Source organism: Capsicum annuum, chromosome 10 (assembly GCF_002878395.1).
Source record: "Capsicum annuum cultivar UCD-10X-F1 chromosome 10, UCD10Xv1.1, whole genome shotgun sequence".
In the NCBI taxonomy this organism is placed as follows: Eukaryota; Viridiplantae; Streptophyta; class Magnoliopsida; order Solanales; family Solanaceae; genus Capsicum; species Capsicum annuum.
In genome coordinates, this window is record NC_061120.1 from 121,721,531 (window position 1) to 121,743,208 (window position 21,678).

General features: G+C 38.3%; 1 protein-coding gene and 1 long non-coding RNA gene across 7 annotated transcripts in view; one reads left to right on the forward strand and one right to left on the reverse strand.

Moving 5' to 3' along the window:
• Nucleotides 1-21,678, reverse strand: part of LOC107845695 (MLO-like protein 4) — a 39,509-nt gene that overhangs the window by 12,107 nt on the left and 5,724 nt on the right. For 3 of the 6 annotated variants that reach the window (XM_047398123.1, XM_016690146.2, XM_016690150.2), the window contains 6 exons: nucleotides 15,969-16,043; nucleotides 15,391-15,476; nucleotides 14,880-15,045; nucleotides 14,627-14,797; nucleotides 14,466-14,501; nucleotides 13,264-13,331 (listed from right to left, as the gene is read on the reverse strand). In XM_047398123.1, the coding sequence (XP_047254079.1) occupies nucleotides 13,264-13,331; nucleotides 14,466-14,501; nucleotides 14,627-14,797; nucleotides 14,880-15,045; nucleotides 15,391-15,476; nucleotides 15,969-16,043 (602 nt within the window). The remainder of the gene's footprint in view (nucleotides 1-13,263; nucleotides 13,332-14,465; nucleotides 14,502-14,626; nucleotides 14,798-14,879; nucleotides 15,046-15,390; nucleotides 15,477-15,968; nucleotides 16,044-21,678) is intronic. The other 3 variants (XR_007045845.1, XM_016690149.2, XM_016690147.2) reach the window with 2 other exon arrangements.
• On the forward strand, nucleotides 848-11,567 carry LOC124888019. The gene is made up of 3 exons (XR_007045846.1): nucleotides 848-879; nucleotides 1,107-1,108; nucleotides 11,438-11,567. It is a non-coding gene; the product is annotated as an uncharacterized LOC124888019 (long non-coding RNA).

The following is a 21,678-nucleotide window of genomic DNA, read 5'->3' on the forward strand; positions in this document are numbered from 1 at the left end:
TCTTACTGGCCATTTTATTAATGAAGTAACAGTAACAAAAAGAAACCAATTCAGTAATGGAACTTCCTAAAGGAACGCAAATATAACCTGGAGCCTGACGAAGGTCAAATGCAGGTCATCGATCAAGGAAATAAAACTTGGTGCTTTCATGATGCCTGGCCGAAACTTGAAGAAAACACAAACTACATAATAAAGAATGGAACCCAAAACACCAAATACCATCAGGAAGCACCAGATAACAATCTATTAACTCCTCAAGATGCTGGCCAGAAGGAGGAGCGAGGTAATAACCACATTCTCTTGGCTGGAAACAGGTGTCCTCAGATCAAGGTCTGCTGAACAAGCACCACTAAATCTTGACAGGAAATAACAAGAAGATGTAGGAAAAGCAAGGTCGGCAGAAAGCAAAATCGCGACATATATTCCACTTTCCCTCACACACTCGCCGGAGCATGAGACTCACGAACTGAGGACCCGGTCGCCAGATCTTGGATTATTGTAGATCGGAAGTGGTTAATTTTAATGCAACAGTGATCGCACAATCACTATTAACTTCCAGTGAAGCAACAGCGTGTGCCTCCAAGAGATGGAGATGACTCAACTCCGACAAGACTGAAACAAGACAAATCACCTCAAGACTTCTTACAAAAAGGCAAGCACGAGAACTACAGACACTCCAAGGTTTCAAACCATCTTGGTATCATTTAAGGAGTGTTGTGTGTTGCCCAATGCATTCAAGAAGGATGGAGGTCCATTGGAAGGGTCGTTGGAGAGTAAGAGGAGATTGGAGGCATTATGGAATGGCCGGCGCCCTCACCTGCACCAGCAGATACCCAATTTGATATATTAGAGCTACCTGCGCCCTGACATGCGCTAGCAGTGCCCCATCTGCATGGACGGATGCCCAATTTCTTGAAAATGGGTCACTTTTGACCCAATATTTGTATTAATAGCCCATGGCTATAAATAATAGCAGGCCTCTTTCATTTTAGTTAGTTTTTTGTTGAATTATGATGAACTGTACACTTGAGAGTGTGAGAGCTAGGATTAGCTTGCTTTGAACAATCGTTTTGAAACGTTTGGTTACTTGGGAGATTGATTCCTAGTGGTCTATGTAAGATCTTGGTGCTTATAGTGAATACGATTAGAGGTCTAAGGGTTTGATATACCCTTAGGTTGCTTATCTTTTCATTGTTTGTGTCAATCTATCTATTGATTTCCTTTTTGTCTTTCAAATTACTTGTTATCTTTTTAGCCTCATTTCTTCATTTTCGAAGCTTGTTCTTATTTCATAGTTTGCCCATTATCATTTGGTATCAAAGCTTGGTTTAGATTTGTTCTTACGATTCTAAATCTTGGGCCGTGATATTGAAGAAAAGTCAAAATAAAAATCTGAAATTTTCGCTTTTGAGCAAAACCCCAAAAATATTTTGTGTTTGAGTCATTCTTGTAGTTTCAACACTAGATTTGTTTTTCCTAGTGTTATTAGAGTCGAAATCTTGAGTTTTGGGTGTGTTTTGAGAAGGTTTGAAGAAAACCCAATTGTTGAGATTGAGCTTGAAGAAATTTGAAAGAGGGTTCTTAGATCTATCGATTTTTGGGTTGGAATTGAAGGATAAAATTATTGGGAAGTGTTCCCCAAACCAAAAGGACCCTAGATTTGAGATTGGGTGTTACTTGGAGAGTTCTTGGAAAAATCCACTATTTTTGGGTTTAGACTTTGAAAAAAATTGCAAGTCGACTTGAATATTTGAAAATTTTGGTGTGGATTTGAGTGTTAAAAAGTGTAGGAAAGTGTTCTCCACGTCAAAGAGAACCTAGATCAGAAGTTGCGTGCCATTCCAAGCAAAAAAGAGTTAGTTCGGAAATTTTGAGTTCTTGGTGTTCTTGAAGTTCATTTCTTCAAGAGGAAGATTCGTCAAAAAGTTGTTATTAGATCAAAAAATGGAATAAAAGAAACAAGAAAAGGTGTTGGTCCCAAGGAATATCCAAAATGAAGGGATTATTCTTGGAAAGAGAGAGCAAGAGGGCCCACAGAAAGCCAAGTCTCGAAAGTTTCAGCTACACTGCCAAGGGGCATTTGTGCCTGCACCTGCCCACGCAGGTCATCCACGTAAGTGACTTTCCAGCAACACTGATTCTTGACCTGCGAAGTCATCTGCGAGGGCATGTGCCCCACCTGCGCCCACATCTCAGAAAATGCATTTCAACTACTCCAAAGCCAAATTTGCTCAAGTTCCAACTTCTTAGTTTTGATTTTTGATTCCTAAACTAATTAACAACGAGAATTTGATCTACTTAGTTGATTAATTTGTCTTAGAGTCTGTTGTTTCTTCGTCCCATTTCTTTTGTGCTCTTCTCATTTTGTTTCATTGTTATTTCTTGATTCAATTTTGTGTTTGTTTGTTTGAGTCACCTATTCTTCTTCAAACAAGAATCCATTCCAAACACAAGTAGTAATTGACACCATGTCTTCCATTTGAGTAGAAATGTGAGACAAACCAAGGTGTTTAGAGATGGTGACGTTGATTTCTTAATGTTAACTTGTTTGTTGCTTGTGTTTAGTGTCTCTTCTTAATAGGTACCATGGCTCCAGATGGTGAAACACCACAAGATTTGGATGACAACACCCCTAATGAGATCTTGACGGCAATCGAATCCTTGGATCGTAGAATGGAATCAATAGAAGGTCAAATGACCACACTCCAAGGATGTTTGTCGAATATGAGCGGGAGGATAGCCAATATGGCTGTGAGAAATATAAGAGAAAAATATTATTGAATTGTTGTAACTACACATTGAGGCCCTATTTATAGACAATACATTCCAATCCTTTACCTAATAGGACACTACATTACAATTCTTTTCCAAGTAGGATTGTGTATGTTATTCCTATTCCTACTCATATTCTAACACTCCCCTCAAGCTGGTGCATAGAAGACATATGTACCAAGCTTGTCATGGAAGTAACTAATATGAGAATCAGTGAGGGACTTGGTGAAGATATCTGCAAGAAAACTGATAAGGACTACTTTGAACGTCTAGGAGACCTCAATTGAAACGGAACAAACTGAAAAAGTGATCCGAAAAGTAGTAAATATTGTCGTAAAGTAGATGTGTCGCTGGAAAATTGTCAAAAACTGGTATAAAATATACGGGTCATCTCGAAATCAAGAGACGAGTAGATCTTGAACGTGAAAGTCACCGGAAACTTAGCCGAAACATGCTCACACGTCGGATTATTAGATTTGATGGCTGAAAAGTGACTACAATCCGAGGAAAAAAGGGTATACGGGTAGGGTCGGAATGATGACACGACCCTACTGAAAAAGAGAAATATGTATAGGGTCGGAATAACGGCACGACCCTATTGAGAAATAGAAATTATATGAGTAGGGTCGGAATGGCGGCACGATCCTACTGAAAAAGAGAAATTATATGGGCAGGGTCGGAATGATGGCACGACCCTACTGAAAAGGATATGAGGAGTCACCGGAAAGACATACGAGACTATGTAAATTAAATCTGAGTCACCAGAAAATGCATGATTCTATGCAACTCAGATATGAGACAGTAGTCCGAAAAAATGCACGGTGCTACGCAAATCAGATATGAGAAAATAGTCACCGAAAAAAAGTACGGTGCTAAGAAAAATAGATATGAAAAAGTAGTCACCGGACAGATGTATGGTGCTATGCAAAGATACGAGAAAATAGTCACTAGAAAGATACACAGTGAGCCAGTGACCCAACTTTTGCTAACATAATCATTGGCCAGACGGGCGGCATATATGGATTATAGCCGCCCTCAGGTAGCGGAAACTCTTTGATTCTTTACCAAGATCGTGGAAGCTCTGATACCATGTGAGAAATATAAGAGAAAAATATTAATGAATTGTTGTAACTGTAGAATATGAATAGGAATAATAGATTGAATTCTACTTGAAAAGGGATTGTAATGTAGTGTCTTATTAGGAATAGGATTGGAATGTAATGTCTATAATAGGGTCTCAATGTAATAATTTAGAGACAATAATTCAATAATATTTTTCTCTATTATTTCTCACATGGTATCAGAATATCAGAAAAGATAACTCAGTCACTGTGCGTCAATTCCGGTGACTGATTTGGGTCAATTTTTATTTTGTGGGTTGTGTGAAAAATAAAACACCACCAAAAGGATTGGAAAGATCAGGCGACAAAAACCCGACGAAAACCGCCGGAAAATTACCCTCTACGCGCCGCCACGCGCCAGCCGGAATCCAGAAATTCCGGCGAGATCTGCGTCACGCGCCGGCTCGTGAGCCCATCTCCGGATAATTTTTGAGTTGTTTCTTTTTCTGTTGGAGTCGCCGGTCTATTCTGACTCCAACCACTTGCTCCTTTCTAGATTCCGACAATTATTTTGAGATTTCGACCACCGAAACCCTAATTCCAACAACATCAGTTTTTTTTTTCGAGGATTTTTTTTTTCAAAAATTCAGATTTGGTTCTTGGGATTTTCAAGTCAAATTCCCAAGATATCTTTTGGGCATGATATTTTATTTTGGCTCCAAAAATATGGAAATTGAAAGTTCAAGGCCTATGATTAAATCTGACCCCTTAATGAGAAGATCAGAAAATCAAACGTCACAGTCCATGAAGAATCGACGAGGGGATGGTCGATTTGGAAGATCTCGTCCTAGGTGTAGTTATTGTAAAAGGCTTGGACATACTCGTGGCGTATGTTATTCTAGACCTAAGTGTAGTTATTATAATAGGCTTGGACATACTCGTGGAATATGCTATTCTTTGCATGGTGACCAACTAAAAATGCTCATATTGCTCAATCTAACACCATAGGTGATCAACGGGTGTATTTATCTGATAAAGAATATAATGAGTATCTTCAGTATTAAGCAAGTAATCATATATTTCTACCAATAGCCTCTACTGCATTATCTCCTACCTTTGGATCATGGGTTGTGGACTCAGGTGCTTCTGATCATATTTCCGGTGATAAATCACTTTTGTCTGATATTGTTTATTCACAATCTCTTCCAACTATTACTTTAACTAATGGAATTCGAACAGAGCCAAAAGGAGTTGGACAAGCCAAACCCCTATATTCTGTCACTCTAGACTCCGTTCTTTATGTCCCTGGTTGTCCTTTTAATCTTGTATCTGTTAGTCGTTTGCAACGTGCCCTTGATTGTAGTATAACCTTTTTTGATGATTCTTTTCTAATGCAGGACCGCAAAACGGGACAGACAATTGGCATAGGACATGAATCACAAGGCTTTTACCATCTTACCGCTTCAAATTCCTTCACAGCATGCTCCGCTACAGATATTGTTTATTCACAATCTCTTCCAACTATTACTTTAACTAATGGAATTCGAACAGAGCCAAAAGGAGTTGGACAAGCCAAACACCTATATTCTGTCACTCTAGACTCTGTTCTTTATGTCCCTGGTTGTCCTTTTAATCTTGCATCTGTTAGTCGTTTGACACGTGCCCTTGATTGTAGTATAACCTTTTTTGATGATTCTTTTCTAATGCAGGACCGCAAAACGGGACAGACAATTGGCATAGGACATGAATCACAAGGCTTTTACCATCTTACCGCTTCAAATTCCTTCACAGCATGCTCCGCTACAGATCCTCCCAACCTTATTCACAAACATTTGGGACATCCTAGTCTATCCAAGCTACAAAAGAAGGTGCCTAGTTTGTCTAGTCTATCCACATTAGATTGCGAGTCGTGTCAACTTAGGAAACACACCCATGTGACATTTTCACGTAGTATTGAGAGTCGCTCAGAGTCTATTTTCTCATTAGTTCATTCCGATATTTGGGGTCCTAGTAGAGTCAGTTCACCGTTAGGATTTCGTTACTTCGTTACTTTCATCAATGATTTTTCAAGATGTACTTAGGTTTACTTAATGAAAGATCGTTCCGAGTTATTCTCTATATTCAAAAGTTTTTGTGCTGAAATACAAAATCAATTTGGTGTTTCTATTCATGCTTTTCGTAGTGATAATTCCTTAGAATACTTATCCTCCCAGTTTCAGGAGTTTATCACTCATCAAGGAATCATTCACCAAACATCATGTCCATACACCCCTCAGCAGAATGGTATAGCAAAAAGAAAAAATAGGCATCTCATTGAGATTGTTCGCACTCTTCTCATTGAATCCCATGTTCCACTGCGGTTTTGGGGTTATTCGGTCCTCACATCTTGTTATCTCATTAACGGAATGACATCATCTTCGATCCAGAATAAGGTTCCTCATTCCATACTATTTCCTCAGTCACATCTCTACTCTATCCCCCCCTCGTGATTTTGGGAGCACATGTTTTGTTCATAACTTAGCCCCAGGAAAAGATAAATTAGCCCCTCGTGCTCTCAAATGTGTCTTCCTTGGTAACTCTCGAGTTCAAAAAGGGTATCGATGCTATTCACCTGATCTGAGTCACTACCTTATGTCCGTTGATGTCACATTATTTGAATCTTAACCTTACTATACATCTTAATATCTCTGAGGTTTTACCCATACCTCAAGTCTTACCCATACCAATCTTTGAGGAATCTACGGTTACTTCTCTATCTCCAGCCTCAGTGCCACCACTTTTGACTTATCACCGACGCCCACTTCCAGTATTAGTCCCAGATGATTCATGCCCTGCGCCTGACACTTCCCCTACTGCGGACCTGCCTCTTCCTAATCAATCAGTTGCACTCCAAAAAGGTATAACATCCACTCGTAATGATAACCCACATTATACTTTCTTGAGTTATCATCGTTTGTCATCACCCCATATGCTTTTGTATCATTTTTGTCCTCTATTTCCATTCCTAAGACTACAGGTGAAGCATTTTCCCATTCAGCATGCAAACAGGCTATGATTGAAAAAATGCCTGCTTTACATATGAGTGGTACTTGGGAGCTTGTTTCCCTTCCTGCAGGTAAATCTACTGTTGGTTGTCGTTGGGTTTATACAATCAAAGTTGGTCCAGATGGTCAGGTTGATCGGCTGAAGGCTCGCCTTGTTGCCAAAGGATATATACAGATATTTGGGCTTGATTATAGCGACACTTTCTCTCCGTGGCTAAAATAGCATCAATCCATCTTTTTCTCTCTATGGATGCCGTTTGTCATCGGCCTCTTTATCAGTTGGACATTAAAAATGCTTTTCTGCATGGTGATCTTGAGGAAGAAGTTTATATAGAGCAACCACCTGGTTTTGTTGCTCAGGGGAGTCTAGCGGCCTTGTATGTCGATTGCGCAAGTCACTCTATGGTTTGAAACAATCCCCTCGAGCCTGGTTCAGAAAGTTTAGCACAGTTATGCAGGAGTTTGGCATGATTCGTAGTGGAGCTGATCATTCAGTGTTTTATTGTCATTCTGAACCAAATCTGTGTATTTATTTGGTGGTTTATGTTGACGATATTGTTATCACCGGCAATGATCAAGATGGTACCACTAACTTGAAGCAACATCTCTTTCAGCATTTTCAGACTAAAGACCTTGGCAGATTGAAATACTTTCTAGGGATTGAGGTTGCTCATTCCAGCTCAGGTATTGTTATTTCTCAACGCGAGTATGCTTTAGACATTCTTGAGGAAACAGGAATGATGGGATGTCAACCTATTGATATTTCTATAGATCCAAATGCTAAACTTCTGCTAGGACAGAGGGAGCCACTCAGTGATCTTGGAAGGTATAGGATCACTGTGAGTGTTGTAAGTCAGTTTATGACTTTCCCCTATGATAGTCATTGGGATGCAGTTGTTCGGATTTTGCGATATATAAAGTCATCTCCAGGTAAAGGACTACTCTTCGAAGATCGAGGCCATGAGCATATCATTGGATATAGAGATGCTGATTAGGCAGGATCACCCTCTGATAGACATTCTACATTTGGATATTATGTTTTAGTAGGAGGTAATTTGACATCCTGGAAGAGTAAGAAACAGAGTGTGGTTGCTCGATCTAGTTCCGAAGCAAAGGATCGAGCAATGGCTGCAGCAACTTGCGAGCTAGTTTGGATCAAGCAATTGCTGAGAGAATTAAAATTTAGAGAAACTGGTAAGATGGAACTTGTATGTGATAATCAAGCAGCCCTTCATATTGCATCTAATCCAGTGTTCCATGAGAGGACCAAGCACATAGAAATTGATTGTCACTTTGTCAGAGAAAAGATACTCTCGGGAGATATTGTACAAAATTTGTGAAGTCAAGTGATCAACTTGCAGATATCTTCACCAAGTCCCTCACCAGTCCTCGTATTAATTACATTTATGACAAGCTTGGTACATATGACTTGTATGCACCAGCTTGAGGGGGAGTGTTAGAATATGAATAGGAATAATAGATTGAATTCTACTTGGAAAGGGATTGTAATGTAGTGTCCTATTAAGAATAAGATTGGAATGTAATGTCTATAAATAGGGTCTCAATGTAAAATTTAGAGACAATAATTCAATAATATTTTTCTCCATTATTTCTCACAGTAACTACATTATTATATTGAGGCCATATTTATAGACAAAACATTCCAATCCTTTTCCTAATAGGACACTACATTACAATCCTTTTCCAAGTAGGATTTTATATGTTATTCCTATTCCTACTCATATTCTAACAATGGCTTTGACACCCTATCAAGTAATCATGTGAGATCTCAGAGGAGCACTTAAGAGAGCGGAAACTGAGAAAGTGGAGAAGCACATGGTTCAAGAAGGGGAGTTCTGTAAGAATTTTGAGTCAAGGAATGAGTTAGAGGAGGAGGACAAGGAACACCTAGTTGTGGAACTTGTCAATCCTAAACCTTTGATACATGCTAACCATGGTACTAGCATTTTGCCTAATGCCAATACTTCTTTTGTGCAGGTTCATAAACAACGTCCTTACGAACATATGCTTAAAGGCCCAACTGAATTCTTAGCTAAGCATTCCAACTTCAGGAAGAGTGATGAGGAGATGACTCAAGGGAGTAGAATTGACACACTCTCTGATTTGTGGATAACTTCTCAAAGCAGCACATGTTCTCCCATGTTGAAACCCAAGGTGAAGACCATTACTTTATGAGCTACTAGGTAACAATGCTAACTCTTGCACTTATTTGAGCTTGAAATGTCATGATGTGGCTAGTTGCCAAGTAAGTGTAAATGGTGGCTTGTCCAATGTAGAGCCCCATGTGTCTTCCCTTTGTGATACTTTTGATAGTTTTAGGTTGTATGATGACCATGTTCTTGTTGTGAGTTTACAAACACTAGTTGATCATATAGATGACAAAACTGACTCTTGTATTAAGATCAATTTGTGTCCATCAAATGTTGAATTATAGCTTGAATAAGGTTCCATCGCCATGTGATACAAAGTATTCACACAGTAGTTAACTATTGTGAAAATCAAGGTGAGTTTATATTGGCATGTGAATTGCCCACAACTAGTGAAGCTGTGCGCATTGATCAACTTATGTGGATCGTTAATCCCTTAAGTGAGGAATTGTGTGATGTTCTTAATGAACCTCAACTTAGATGACAAAAATGAAGTTGATCTTACGGATAGTCATGTAGGATTCTTACTTAAGGGTGGTAATTCCTTAGATGTTGAATCCATTACTTGTTCTTATCATGAGAGCTTTGATGTGGAATGTGATCTTGAGGAAAACCCCTTATTTGGTGATGATATGACTAAGGGGACATGTACTGATCAACTTGTGAAACTAATCCGCTACTTGAGCATGTTTGTGGTTTGCTTGATGAGTTTCAAGTTAGTGATGATGTTGATTGAGTTGATCATGACTAGAAATAATTCATTATGTCATGTGATGAAGATCCTATTACTAGTTTTGCTCATGGATATTATGTGGATGAAAATGTCTTAAGGAATGATAATTGTCTTTTTGACAGTGAACTTACATGTTTCAGTTCTCCTACTTAGATTGATCCTTCTCTCTTTAAGCACAATGTTTTGTTTGAAGATGTTGAAAACACTCCTAGTGAAGAACCTAGTAGTAAGGATCATGTTGACGATGTAGACTTTCTTGAGGGCTATAATCTATACAACAACCCACTATGGTATGACCACATTCCTCCTGAAGATGGGAATTTTTTCTTGAAATATGAGAGTCCTCTTATCGGGAAGGAGTGTGAAAAATTGAAAGGTGTTCTTTATGTCCCAATTATTTCTACTTCTTCGAGTGTCCCTATTCTTGAGCATACTTTTGATAATGTTCTCATACATAGCACTGAGCATGCACTCGAGGACACCTCAGTTGAAGTTAACTTGTGTGACACCTTTCTCTACTCTCTATTTGCTTATGATATTGCTTATGGTTGTATAGAGAGTATGACTTTTGGTGATCATGGCACCTTTGGGGAAAATGGGTATTGCATTGACCCATGTTCATGGATAGTTCTTCCATTTGACCTCGATGATCATTTGAAATGCGGTGGTTTTCATACGCCCCAATTGGTGCTTGGTCAAGAGGACAATCAAGGTTTGGTTGAAATTGTTGGTACTATTCCTTGTGATGAAGAAGATTCTTTCTTGAGGAATTCTAATCCACTTGAGGAACCAAAGTTGCATAAAGGAAAGATCTCCAACAAAGATGAATGTTCTTTAAAGAAGGGGAGTAATGAAAGGATCCAAGAGATTCACCATTGTGTGTTTCCATTCTTGACCGAGCTTTTATTACTTGTAGGTCGGAGAGTGAGTCTTGTCTTGAAAACATCTTGGATGAATTCCATTATGAGATACCTTTATTCATTACCTTTTTGCATATGATGTTGTTCATGATCATGTTGAATCAACATCTTATGTGAGCATGAATTTCTTTGAAAGGAAGAGTATAGTGAGCTCAAATGCTTTGACTCTTTCCTTGAGGTGCATTGTTTGGTGAATCTTTTGAGCTTAACGACATTCTTGTAGATAGGAACACCTTGGATGGGACTTTTATGCTCGACTCTTTTCTCTACTACCTTTTTGCTTATGATGATTTCCATGCTAGTTTTGAAATTGTTTCGAACACAAAAGACCCTTGGATACATGTTAAGTGTGTGCAACCTTGGCATGGTCATTGGATTGATTTTGCTATCGCTAACCCTCTTCCTTGAAGATATTTTGGTTGCTTGTTTTCCCTGTGGTTTTGTAAGGTTTGGATTCGAGGTCGAATCCTTTTCAAGAAAGGGAGGATGATATAAGTCAAATCACCTCAAGACCTGTTACAAAAAGGCAAGCACGAGAAAACACTAAGGATTATTGATGAAGCTAGATGTGTTTGAACCCATCTTGATACCATTTAACGAGTGTTGTGTGTTGCCCAATGCATTCAAGAAGGATCGAGGTCCGGGGAGGAGTTGTTGGAAAGTCAAGAGGGGGTTGGAAGAATTCTAGAATGGCCTAAACCCTCACCCGCGCAAGCAGATGCCCAATTTGATGATCTAGTGCCCCATCTGCGCGGGCGAATGCCCAATTTCTTGAAAATGGGCCACTTTTGGGCCCATGTTTGTAATAATAGCCCATGGCTATATATAGTAGTAGGTCTCTTTCATTTTAGTTAGTTTTTTGTTGAATTATGATGAAATGTATACTTGAGAGTGTGAGAGCTAGGATTAGCTTGCTTTGAACAATCGTTTTGAAACATTTGGTTACTTGGGAGATTGATTCCCTACGTAAGAGCTTGGTGCTTATAGTGAAAAGGATTAGAGGTCTAAGGGTATGGAATACCCTTAGGTTGCTTATCTTTTCATTGTTTGTGTCAATCTATCTATCTATTTCCTTTTTGTCTTTCAAATTACTTCTTATCCTTTTAGCCTTATTTCTTCATTTTCATAGCTTGTTCTTCATTTCGTAGTTTGCCCGTTATCACTAACTCAGCCGAAGCTACAAGCTTGGTCTGATACCATGTTACAACAAAGGTATTGGAGTAATTTCAATGTCTATCATCCAAAGAATACAATGATTTATATACAGGTAAAGAAAAGGCTAACTAAGGTGGTAGATATCAAAATCCCTAGAAATCAGCTAGAATATTATATTCAAGGAAACATATAACTTTATGATTCTCTAATAATTTTACTTCCATGCTTTAACCTATAAAGACAGTCTAATAGCTCCTACTTTAGTTCAACAACTATTCAGAAGCCATAACAGCCATCAATGTATGGACACAAATTCTGATGCAATACTTGCCAATTATCTCTTTTGGTATTGATGACCTGGCCACTTTTACCTTATTTTGAAAGTATTGGACTTGGTCCAAGTTGAAAATTAGGCAACGATGGACAGGACTGAAGCTTGAGGCTTTTGGCTTAACATACAAGGTGAAAATGGACAAAACAGACAAAACTTGTACAAGAAGACGTGGTTAACTGCTTGGGTGGAGGACTCGAATTTTAGCATCTCCTCACTGCTGCTTAATGTTTTAGGCTTTTAGCTGCTAATTTATGTGGTTCTCACCAATGTTCCCCTTATAAAAGTAAATTGAAGCATTCTTTCAGTAGTAATGCATTATATTTTTGTGTGAACAGGTTTCATCGTAAGACCTGATCAGAGAAAATTGAGGGGTGCAGTTACATACTAGAAAGCGAATTAGTGGATAAGTTCTAGTTATAGAAGATGCGAAGTTTAAGTATGTAGTTGAGAGAGGACTGTAAGCAAATAGACAATGCAAGGCAACCTTAACCAAAAGACTGATAGACAATGAAGGAGCTACCTCGGCAACAACGGGAGTCACTTGACCCAGTACAATGTTTATACTATACTATAACACACAGACTTTTAAAAGGATCTTTCGCAATCGTTTAAGATAAGTAAGCATAGCATGTTTATCCCCCATAAGAAGCATGAAGGGAAAGTGAGACTAGACGGTTCTATGTACAAACAGCTCAGATAACTAGGCTCAATCTTATAGGAGAATGACATGATCAATGAAGATGTAACAAGGGAATTGAGATAGGATGACCAAAAATATCGTACTATCGAAGCACTAAATGATAGGAAGATACTTAATAAAGTAAAAGGCAAGAATAAGCAAGAAGTGGATATGAAAGTAAAGTTCTTCACAAATTGGACTATATTAAATGTGGAACTGATTCCATGATATTACTTTCATCACGAAGTACAGAGGAGTACTTAAGAGCACAAAGATGTGCTTTATTTTAAGAGAGAGTTTTATGGGACAACTCAATATGGATTGAATTCATGGATTTGGCCTACTAACTTTAACTTCAAAGGGGATCGGATAGGTGGTTAAGGCGTATAATACATACCCTGAAATCAATCTGATGACAACCATTGCATGGTTCTTCATGAAACATGACCGTTGCTTCATTCCCCACTGCACAATTGGATTAATACTGATATGAAGTGAACCATTAATCTAAAAGAACAAAACTTTGTCCGGAGAGAAATGAACTTCTAAGCCAGTGCAAAGTACATAGTTTGAGAATGAGAACAGCCTATATGAGTAGCTAACTCTCCAAAAGGTGCAAATATCAGTTATCTGACATTCTTTTCATGTTTAAATCAGTCAATATCAATAGAAAAGGTATCTTTCAATTTAGGCCTACGATGTTGGGGAGAGTATAAACTGAACTTGTACATTATCTGGGAATCTTAGTAGCTTAGTTGGTTAGTTACCTGAACTCCCACCTTGTTGGTGAGGGTTCAATTCCCCACATTGTAATCCCCTCCCCCATTCCACTTCCGCTACACCCATTTTTTTTTTAAAAAAAAAAAGAACTTATGCATTATCTCAGATAAAAAGAAATAAGTTTTCACCAAATAGAGAGAGAAGTGACCTGTGAGTTGTCATTCCTAAACCACCTGAAAAGAATCCAGTACTAATGACAAATTTAAGGTCACTTGTATTGCACTTGTTAAGTGTCTGCTATTGGTTTAATGGAAGTATTGTTGTCTCCTCATATGGTCTTGGTGATCCTCACCTCATGCGCTAGCTTTTGGGATTAAATTAAGCTCAATGTCTATTTTCTGAATATGGTATCAGTGTGGCACTCATTCTTGTTCTTGATTTACCCAATGTTCAGCCCCTGCGCTCCAGGTGTCTTGCCCTAGGTGTGAGGACAAGTGTTAAGCTTCCACTATTGGTTGAGGGTAGGGTTGTTGTTGATATGTTCTTGGGAGTGCGCTCACTTCATGAGCTAACTTTCATGATTGAGTTACACCCAAGGTCAATTTTCATAGCAGAACTTTGTCATAAGAAACATGTGTCGCCAGTTTAATGCAACATATGTGTGATGTGTGAGATATTGAAAGAATGGAGTTAAATAAAGAAGCATGTGGATGCCATTTTTTAGAACAGCTTCCTTGCATAGTGATTATCCACTCCACATTAATTCATTTTTAGCAAGAACAGAAATCTATTTACGTATTTACCTAACAAAAAGTAATAATCTTTAAACAAGAAGATGCTCCATCAATTATAGAAAAGAAGAAAGGCGATGAATCTCACCAAGGACCAGATAAAGGTTGCCATTTCAAAAGCATTCTGTGCACACAAAAACATCGCTGTTAGGACATTTAACCATGCAAATCCTTTTTATCTTTTCACTTGTTTTGCTGGCAATGAATATTGAACAGTGAATTGAGCATCAGAACTATTGAGAATTTCACCTGAAATGATATAAACTGTATCAATCGTAATAGTATCTTCGGTTTCCCAAACCAAAACAATTCATCGCGTGGCTTTACTTGTGTTCCAATAAGTGGACCCTTTGGCTCTGCAATTTCAAGTGCCAATGAGGAGACTACATGCTGTAGTTTTGTTCCAACCACCATGACAAGCTTTGGCACAATTAATTGTTGAACATCAGATACACAGATCATTTCAGTCAGATAATGGACCAAAGAAGGTAAGCTGACTTACAATGCCAGGAATAAAAGAGAGCCAGAAGTAGATATTAAGACCTGCTACACAAGAACGATCATTCGAAACTTCAACAAGCCAAAAATGGCGTTTTCTTGTTACAAAATTTTCATTACCATGAATGTTGATGAAGATGCATATGATGGCATAACCCCAAAGTAGCCAGCTGCAAAGTCCCGGAATAAGTCGGCACAAATATTCAACTATCAAGACACCAATTTCTAGAAGAAACTAAGATCAAAATTGAATAATTTCCAATTGGTAATAGGACTACATCTCATTAACAATGCAAAGAAGGGTTTTCCTCTACTCTTTATTTGATGCTGAGAAAAATGATCCCAACATATTCCAAACTTTGCACGTGTTATGCCAAAGTTTATGCAAAAGCACCTCGAAACATTCATAATAAACATCAATAGACACTAAAGGAGGACCTCATGTTTTTGTAATAGAACCAAAATACTATCCCAGCTACTGTGAACTAAAATGTTCTAAACCAACAACAATATACCTGATCCCTACAATTTCATAAAATTCATCTTCCATGCTACGAACCATGTAGTTATGGAAATTGTAAGTAAGTGGAAGCTTGTGATTCTGCACGTTATGGAAGCAAGGGTCAGGCAATGAAAATAAATAGTGAATTTTGGGAAGAACAACAGTGCTGCTTCTTAATTTGGGCAAGTAATAAACCTGCTACAAATGTGTCCTGTCTGGCATTACTTATGATGGAGTACTAAGTATGACCAACTAAATAAAGCACCCTTTTCTACAAATACCTCCTAGCAACAAAATCGTACAAGGATACTGAACTTTGGTAACAAACAGAATCAAAGCATTCAACTTAGAGCTTCAGAAATTACTGAGATATATATTATAACTCAACATCAACAGCATTTTCAAAATATCCTGCCCTCTTGCATAAAGTTTCCATAATAGGCCACCTTTCAATTTGAATGCAGCTGCACAAGCATGTCGAGAATGAGCATTTCTACCTCATCCCTTACCTTCCAAGACTAACAGAGGAGTTGAGATACTATTCTAAGTGGAATAATATAAAGGAAATACCAAAAGAAACTGAATACCTACAGTGATAAAGCCCAATCTCAAAGCCAAGTAATCCGCCTTACGGATTGAAGTCCTGAACTGCCTAATAAAGCAAAGCTGCAAGATTACAAAAGAAATCAATGTTACGGATTTTTACATGCAGGGATTCCGTTTTATCTAGTTCACTTATACATCCAGAAACAAGTTGCTGAAATAAATTCAAGACAAAATTGTGTAGAAATTTTGTAATATTTGCAAGGAAGGCTGATAAGTGTTAGTCAAGGTGCTAAGATTTGCTTGGCATGTTATTGTGTGTTACACTAAATAATAAATGCACATATAACTCTAGGCAACTCAGATTAAATTAAAGGAACTAATAATTACTATACAGATATTTAATTTCTACCTAGATTTTCCATTCTATAGTATTTACAGTAGTCCCTTAACTACCAGAAGAAACTAACAGTTTGAATTTAACATGTTTCAAAAGAACAGAAATAGAATATTTGAGCCCATTCGGAAAAAGATGCATAGATAACCTATTCATATTTGCCTCTAGTTAAGAACCATCATCTTTCTATCACATTCACTGTCACCATTCCAGACCCTCTGCTGCAGAAAATCGTATGTTAGACTAACAGTTATATTTATATTTTTGAATGCTCTCGGATCTTGTTTAAATTGTGCACTAATAAAAGTGACCGGGCTTCTCTGTGTTCTAAAAGAAAATAACCTGTGCGACCAAATTAGGAGGTGGAGGCATATTAAACCTCAAGGAAAAAGGATTATAACTTGATCCAACCTTTCAGTTCTGCCATACTTTCTCTAACTGACATTCCAACACAAAAAGACTTGTTTCATTCAATCCACCTGGGTTAGAAGTAGAAGACATGCATGAGAAGACAAAAGTAAAATAATGACACAAAGATCAAGGTAATTAATATCATCCCCAGGAAACACTTACTTATTTTGCTATGACGTTTTTGCTATTTTAGTTCGTCCCAAAGAATTGACTCCTTTCCTAAAAGACAGTCAATAACCTTTTGGAAATAATAGTTGTATATGTTACACCCCAGATTTTTGCCTCTGAAATTTCTGAGTTTTGAGCTCACTGCCCAGGGTACAACTTTGGTAACAAGTCGTGGAAACTCTATACGAGTCGGATAGTGTCATCCATAGCCAAATCAATGTTGGTTCCCTGAGTTTCTGTCCTGATCACGATTGGTACCTAACGAGCCATAAGGTGAGGTCACGAGTCGTAGCTTGGGACTCGTGACCAAACCAGTGAGATGGCCCAAGGTGGTTGTCTTGGTAACGACTAAGACTCCACAAGTCGTAAGGTCTGGTCAGGAGTCGAAGGGTGTGACTCGTGACCAAACCAATAAAGGTACCCTGAGTTACTGACAAGACGACGAGTCGTGGTGACGACTCGTAATGTGTCCTCACAAGTCGTAAAGTGACCCATAGTCACTTGCGGCAGTTTGCTGCATTTTACTTAAGGGTACTTTGGTCATTTTCCTCATTCCCCAATTAAAACCCACGAACTAAAATACTCTTAAGGGACCCCATAACACTAAGAATCTAAAATTTGAGCTTAGGTCGTTTTTGGAGGGTGATGACGTGGTCTCAAAGTTGTATTTGATCAATCTTCAATTTGGAATGCTGGAAATCGGCTAAGGGGGAAAACACAAGACTTGGAGCCCTGTTTCAAATTCAAGAAGGAGTTCGACTTCTTTGCATGTTTTTGGCAAAACACCTTTTCGAAGACCTTTTGGCTCTTTCCTCTTTTGTAAGTCTTGGGAAGTGCTCCCTCTCTTTTGGTAAACAAGACTTTTGAAAGCCCTTTTGTTCCATTTCCCCTATGGATGTCTTGGAGTAGTGTATTTCAAGACTAACAACTAGACACACTCTCTTTCTTCAATTTCTAAGATCAAACAACCACTTTCTCTTCAACAAGATATGAAGATGGTGAAGAGCACCAAGAACACAACTTTGAATCTTGGAGTTCTAAGGTTCACATTGGACCCCCAAACATCAACAATACATGTTCAAGATCAATTCTTCAACAACAAACATCAACAACACGTTTTTCAGCCACCAATCCTCAACAACAACATCAATAAAAGACATTCAAGCTCAAGATTTAGATCTAGACTCAAGTAGTGTTAGTGAGGAAGAACCTAAAACAGTGAGGAAGAACCTAAAACTAGAAACATTCAAAACAGACAAAAACCTCCTAGAACTAGGTTCAAACTTTCGACCAAGGAACAACAACAAGAACAACAATTTTTTTTTTGAGATTTTTCCAAGCTTCAGCCAAGATACAAAACGGACAAAATGTGTTCTTTTTTTTGGATTTTCGATTTTCTACACCTTTTTTTTATTTTTTAAGTAACAAACCCAAGATTGATCTCGTAGGAATGAAATCAATTCTCGCTCTGATACCAAATGATACAGATACGATTACGAAACACTAAAACAGTCCCCAGCAACAAGAGAAACCGAGAGTAGGATGGAGACAAGCCACGACAGCAAAACAAACACACGAGATAAGATAACAACAAAACACACAAAACACACAGGATTTGCAATAAAGAAAGGATAGATAGTGAGACATACACTATTACAAGAAGTAGGAACTAAAGTGTGTATCAAACACTAGAACCCCTAAGACTTACAATAGTAACACCACACTCTTACTTGAACCCAAGAGGGAATCCACCACTCAAGAACCCAAGTTTCTAAGCCAAAATGCAACACAAGTGAATCCACACTTGTTCTTGCCCTAGTTTCGGGTGGAACTCTCACAAGAGAGAAAATCTCACAATGTTTCTTTAATAATCCATATTCAACAAAAACTAATGAAATAAACCCTAAAATGTTCTACTTCTATTACAAGATGATGAAAAAATGACCAAGATGCCCTTAATGAGTGGGGCGCCTATGGAATGTAAAGGAGGGGCATAAAATGACCAAAACACCCTTCAAGAAGGGGCAGACATGGAGTGTTTTAAAACTCCCCTTCACCCTTCAACATATGTAATCCTTTGTGTCATTTTAGCCTTCACAATTATTCTTCAACACTCGGATCTCTAGGGTGTCTCATCAAGACAAGCTCCCAAGCAACCTTCCACACGCGGCATTGCTCCATTAAGTGCCCAAAATGAGCTCTCATTGCATGCTCTTGTGTCCTCGAGATGACCAAAGCTTGAGTCTTTATGTTGGCCTCCAAGGACGTCATCTAAAGCTATGATCGTTTGACTCGTATCAACCTCTAAGCAAGAATCCTACATGACTATCCGCAAGATCTACTCCATCTTCGTTATCACTAAGTTGAGGTTCATTAATAGCATCACACTATTTCTCACTTAGAGAATCAACGAACCACATAAGTCGATCAATGCGCTCACCTTCACTAATTGTAGGCAATTCACAAGCCAACATAGACTCACCTTGATTTTAACAAGGGCCAACTAGGGTGTGAATACTCTTATCACATGGCAATGGATCCTCATTTAAGCTATAAGTGCCAACACTAGGTGGACACAAATAGATCTTACTAGAAGAGTCAATTTGGTCATCTATAGGATCAACTAGCGTTTGTAAACTCACACAAGAACATGATCATCATGCAACTTAGTGCTATCAAGAGTATCACAAAGGGAAGACTCATTATGCTAAAAAAATAGATAAGCCATCATTAACACTTACTTGGCTATTAGCCACATCAAGACCTTTCAAGTTTAATTAAGTGCAAGAGCTAGCATTGTTATCTTGTAGCTTATTAGAAGTAGAATCTTTACCTTGGTGTTCAACATGGGAGCTCATTTGCTTCTTTGGGAAGTTCTCAACACATGAGAGTTTGTCAATTCTACTTCCTTGAGTCAATTCCTCATTACTTTTTTTGAAGTTGGAATTCTTAGATAAGAACCCTGTTAGGCCTTCAAGCATATGGTCATAAGGAAATCTCCTTGGATTCTCCTTTGGAAGTGTTTGTTCATGAACCTCCACAACAGAAGGGGTGATACTAGGTAAAGTGCCAGTATCATGGTTAGTAGTTATCAAGGGATCGGTGTTGACAATTCAAACAATTCCTTGATTCATCAACTTTAGTCAACTCTTTTATTGGAGCCAAGTCTTTCTTTTCTTGCACAATGGATTATTCCTTTTTCCGTCTTCTCAACTCCTCCCTGCTGCAATACTTTTCGGAACCCTTTCATGATCTCATAGTGCCTACTGAATTGCTCGGGTTTCAAGGCCTCAACAATGTGCTTTCATCCTCCAAATACAAGTATGTATTTGTTGGACTTGTCTCGATATTGGACCGACCTACCGTCTTTCCACGGCCTACCAAGCAACACATAACATTCTCTTAAGGGCATTACATCACATTGCACTTCATATTGATACTTGTCCACTTTAAAACTAATGACCACTTGCTTGGTCACCTCTATTAGACCACTATCATCATACCATTGGACCTTGTAAGGCTTGCTGTTCCTTTGTGTGGGAAGTTTCATTAGGTCAATGAGTGTGCAAGGTACAACATTAATACTTATTTCCACATTAATACTTAAGGAACATATATCCCCTATTATCTCAAACCTTATATGAAGTAAGGTTTTACTTTGGTCAAGTTCCTCTTTCAAAGGTTCCTACAGGACGTGCCTTAAGTCACGAGATAAGCTCCTAGTTACCTCCATTATGGGTTCCAAAGTAACACCTCCCATGTGGTTTGGTGTCTCTTTATCCGAAGACATTGTACCTAGCAATTAAAACACTCAACAAAGACAACAAACAACATTAGCATTAGCAAAATAAAATCTCTCAATCACTTATGTTTACACACCTTTGATTGCCTCACAATTGGGTCGGCTAATGTTGAAGATTGCTTATACTATGGTGGTACACAAGGTGTCGATTTGCTACTCTTGGACGAAGTGGATTCTTGTTTCAAGAAAGGCAGACGACTCAATTACAAGATAACGGACTTGAATCAAGGATTAATAATGAAATAAAACTTGAAAAGCATAAAAATGACTAAGAGATGAAAAGGACTCAAGAATTAATCAACAACTAAGTACAATAATTATTAATTGGAAAATTAGTTTTAAGAATCAAAGAAGATGAATTAGAATCAAAGGAATGAAACTAGGAATTAGAATCTGGGGTTGGCTAAAAAAGATAGGACCTTAGTTTTTGGAATCATGTTGTATCGTCAAAATTGAGCTACCATAACCGAATTTGCTCATAGGTTCACCAAAATGGACAGTAGCCTCGGCTCTTGCAGCTTTCCATCGCCTTAGTGTATCAAGCATCACATAAATTGACAGTTTGTTGGCCTAGGCAACAAATTATCGTCAATTTGTTAGATGGAAGTTGGGCAATGCCTTTGCACCTTTGTGCATCGTCAAACTATTTGGCTATGCCCTTTGTATCGCAAAATTTGGCAGTAGCTCAAGCCAAATGTTCAACTAGAGTCCAAATGAGGAAGCTTCCAAGAACTGTACCCTGTGGTCCCTCCTGTACTTCCTTCTCTGTCTTTTTCCTCTTTTGGAATATTCTTTTTCGTACCTAACACCCAACTACCTTCCTTTTCTTTTCCTTTTGGATCTAACACACCTTTTTGAATATTCTTCTTCTTGTTTAAGACATCAAGAATATGAAGAACACGCAAGAACACTATGAACTTCAAAATTAACGATTTCTACGTTTCAACTCAAAATTTGACGAAATTCGAGATCGAGGCTCC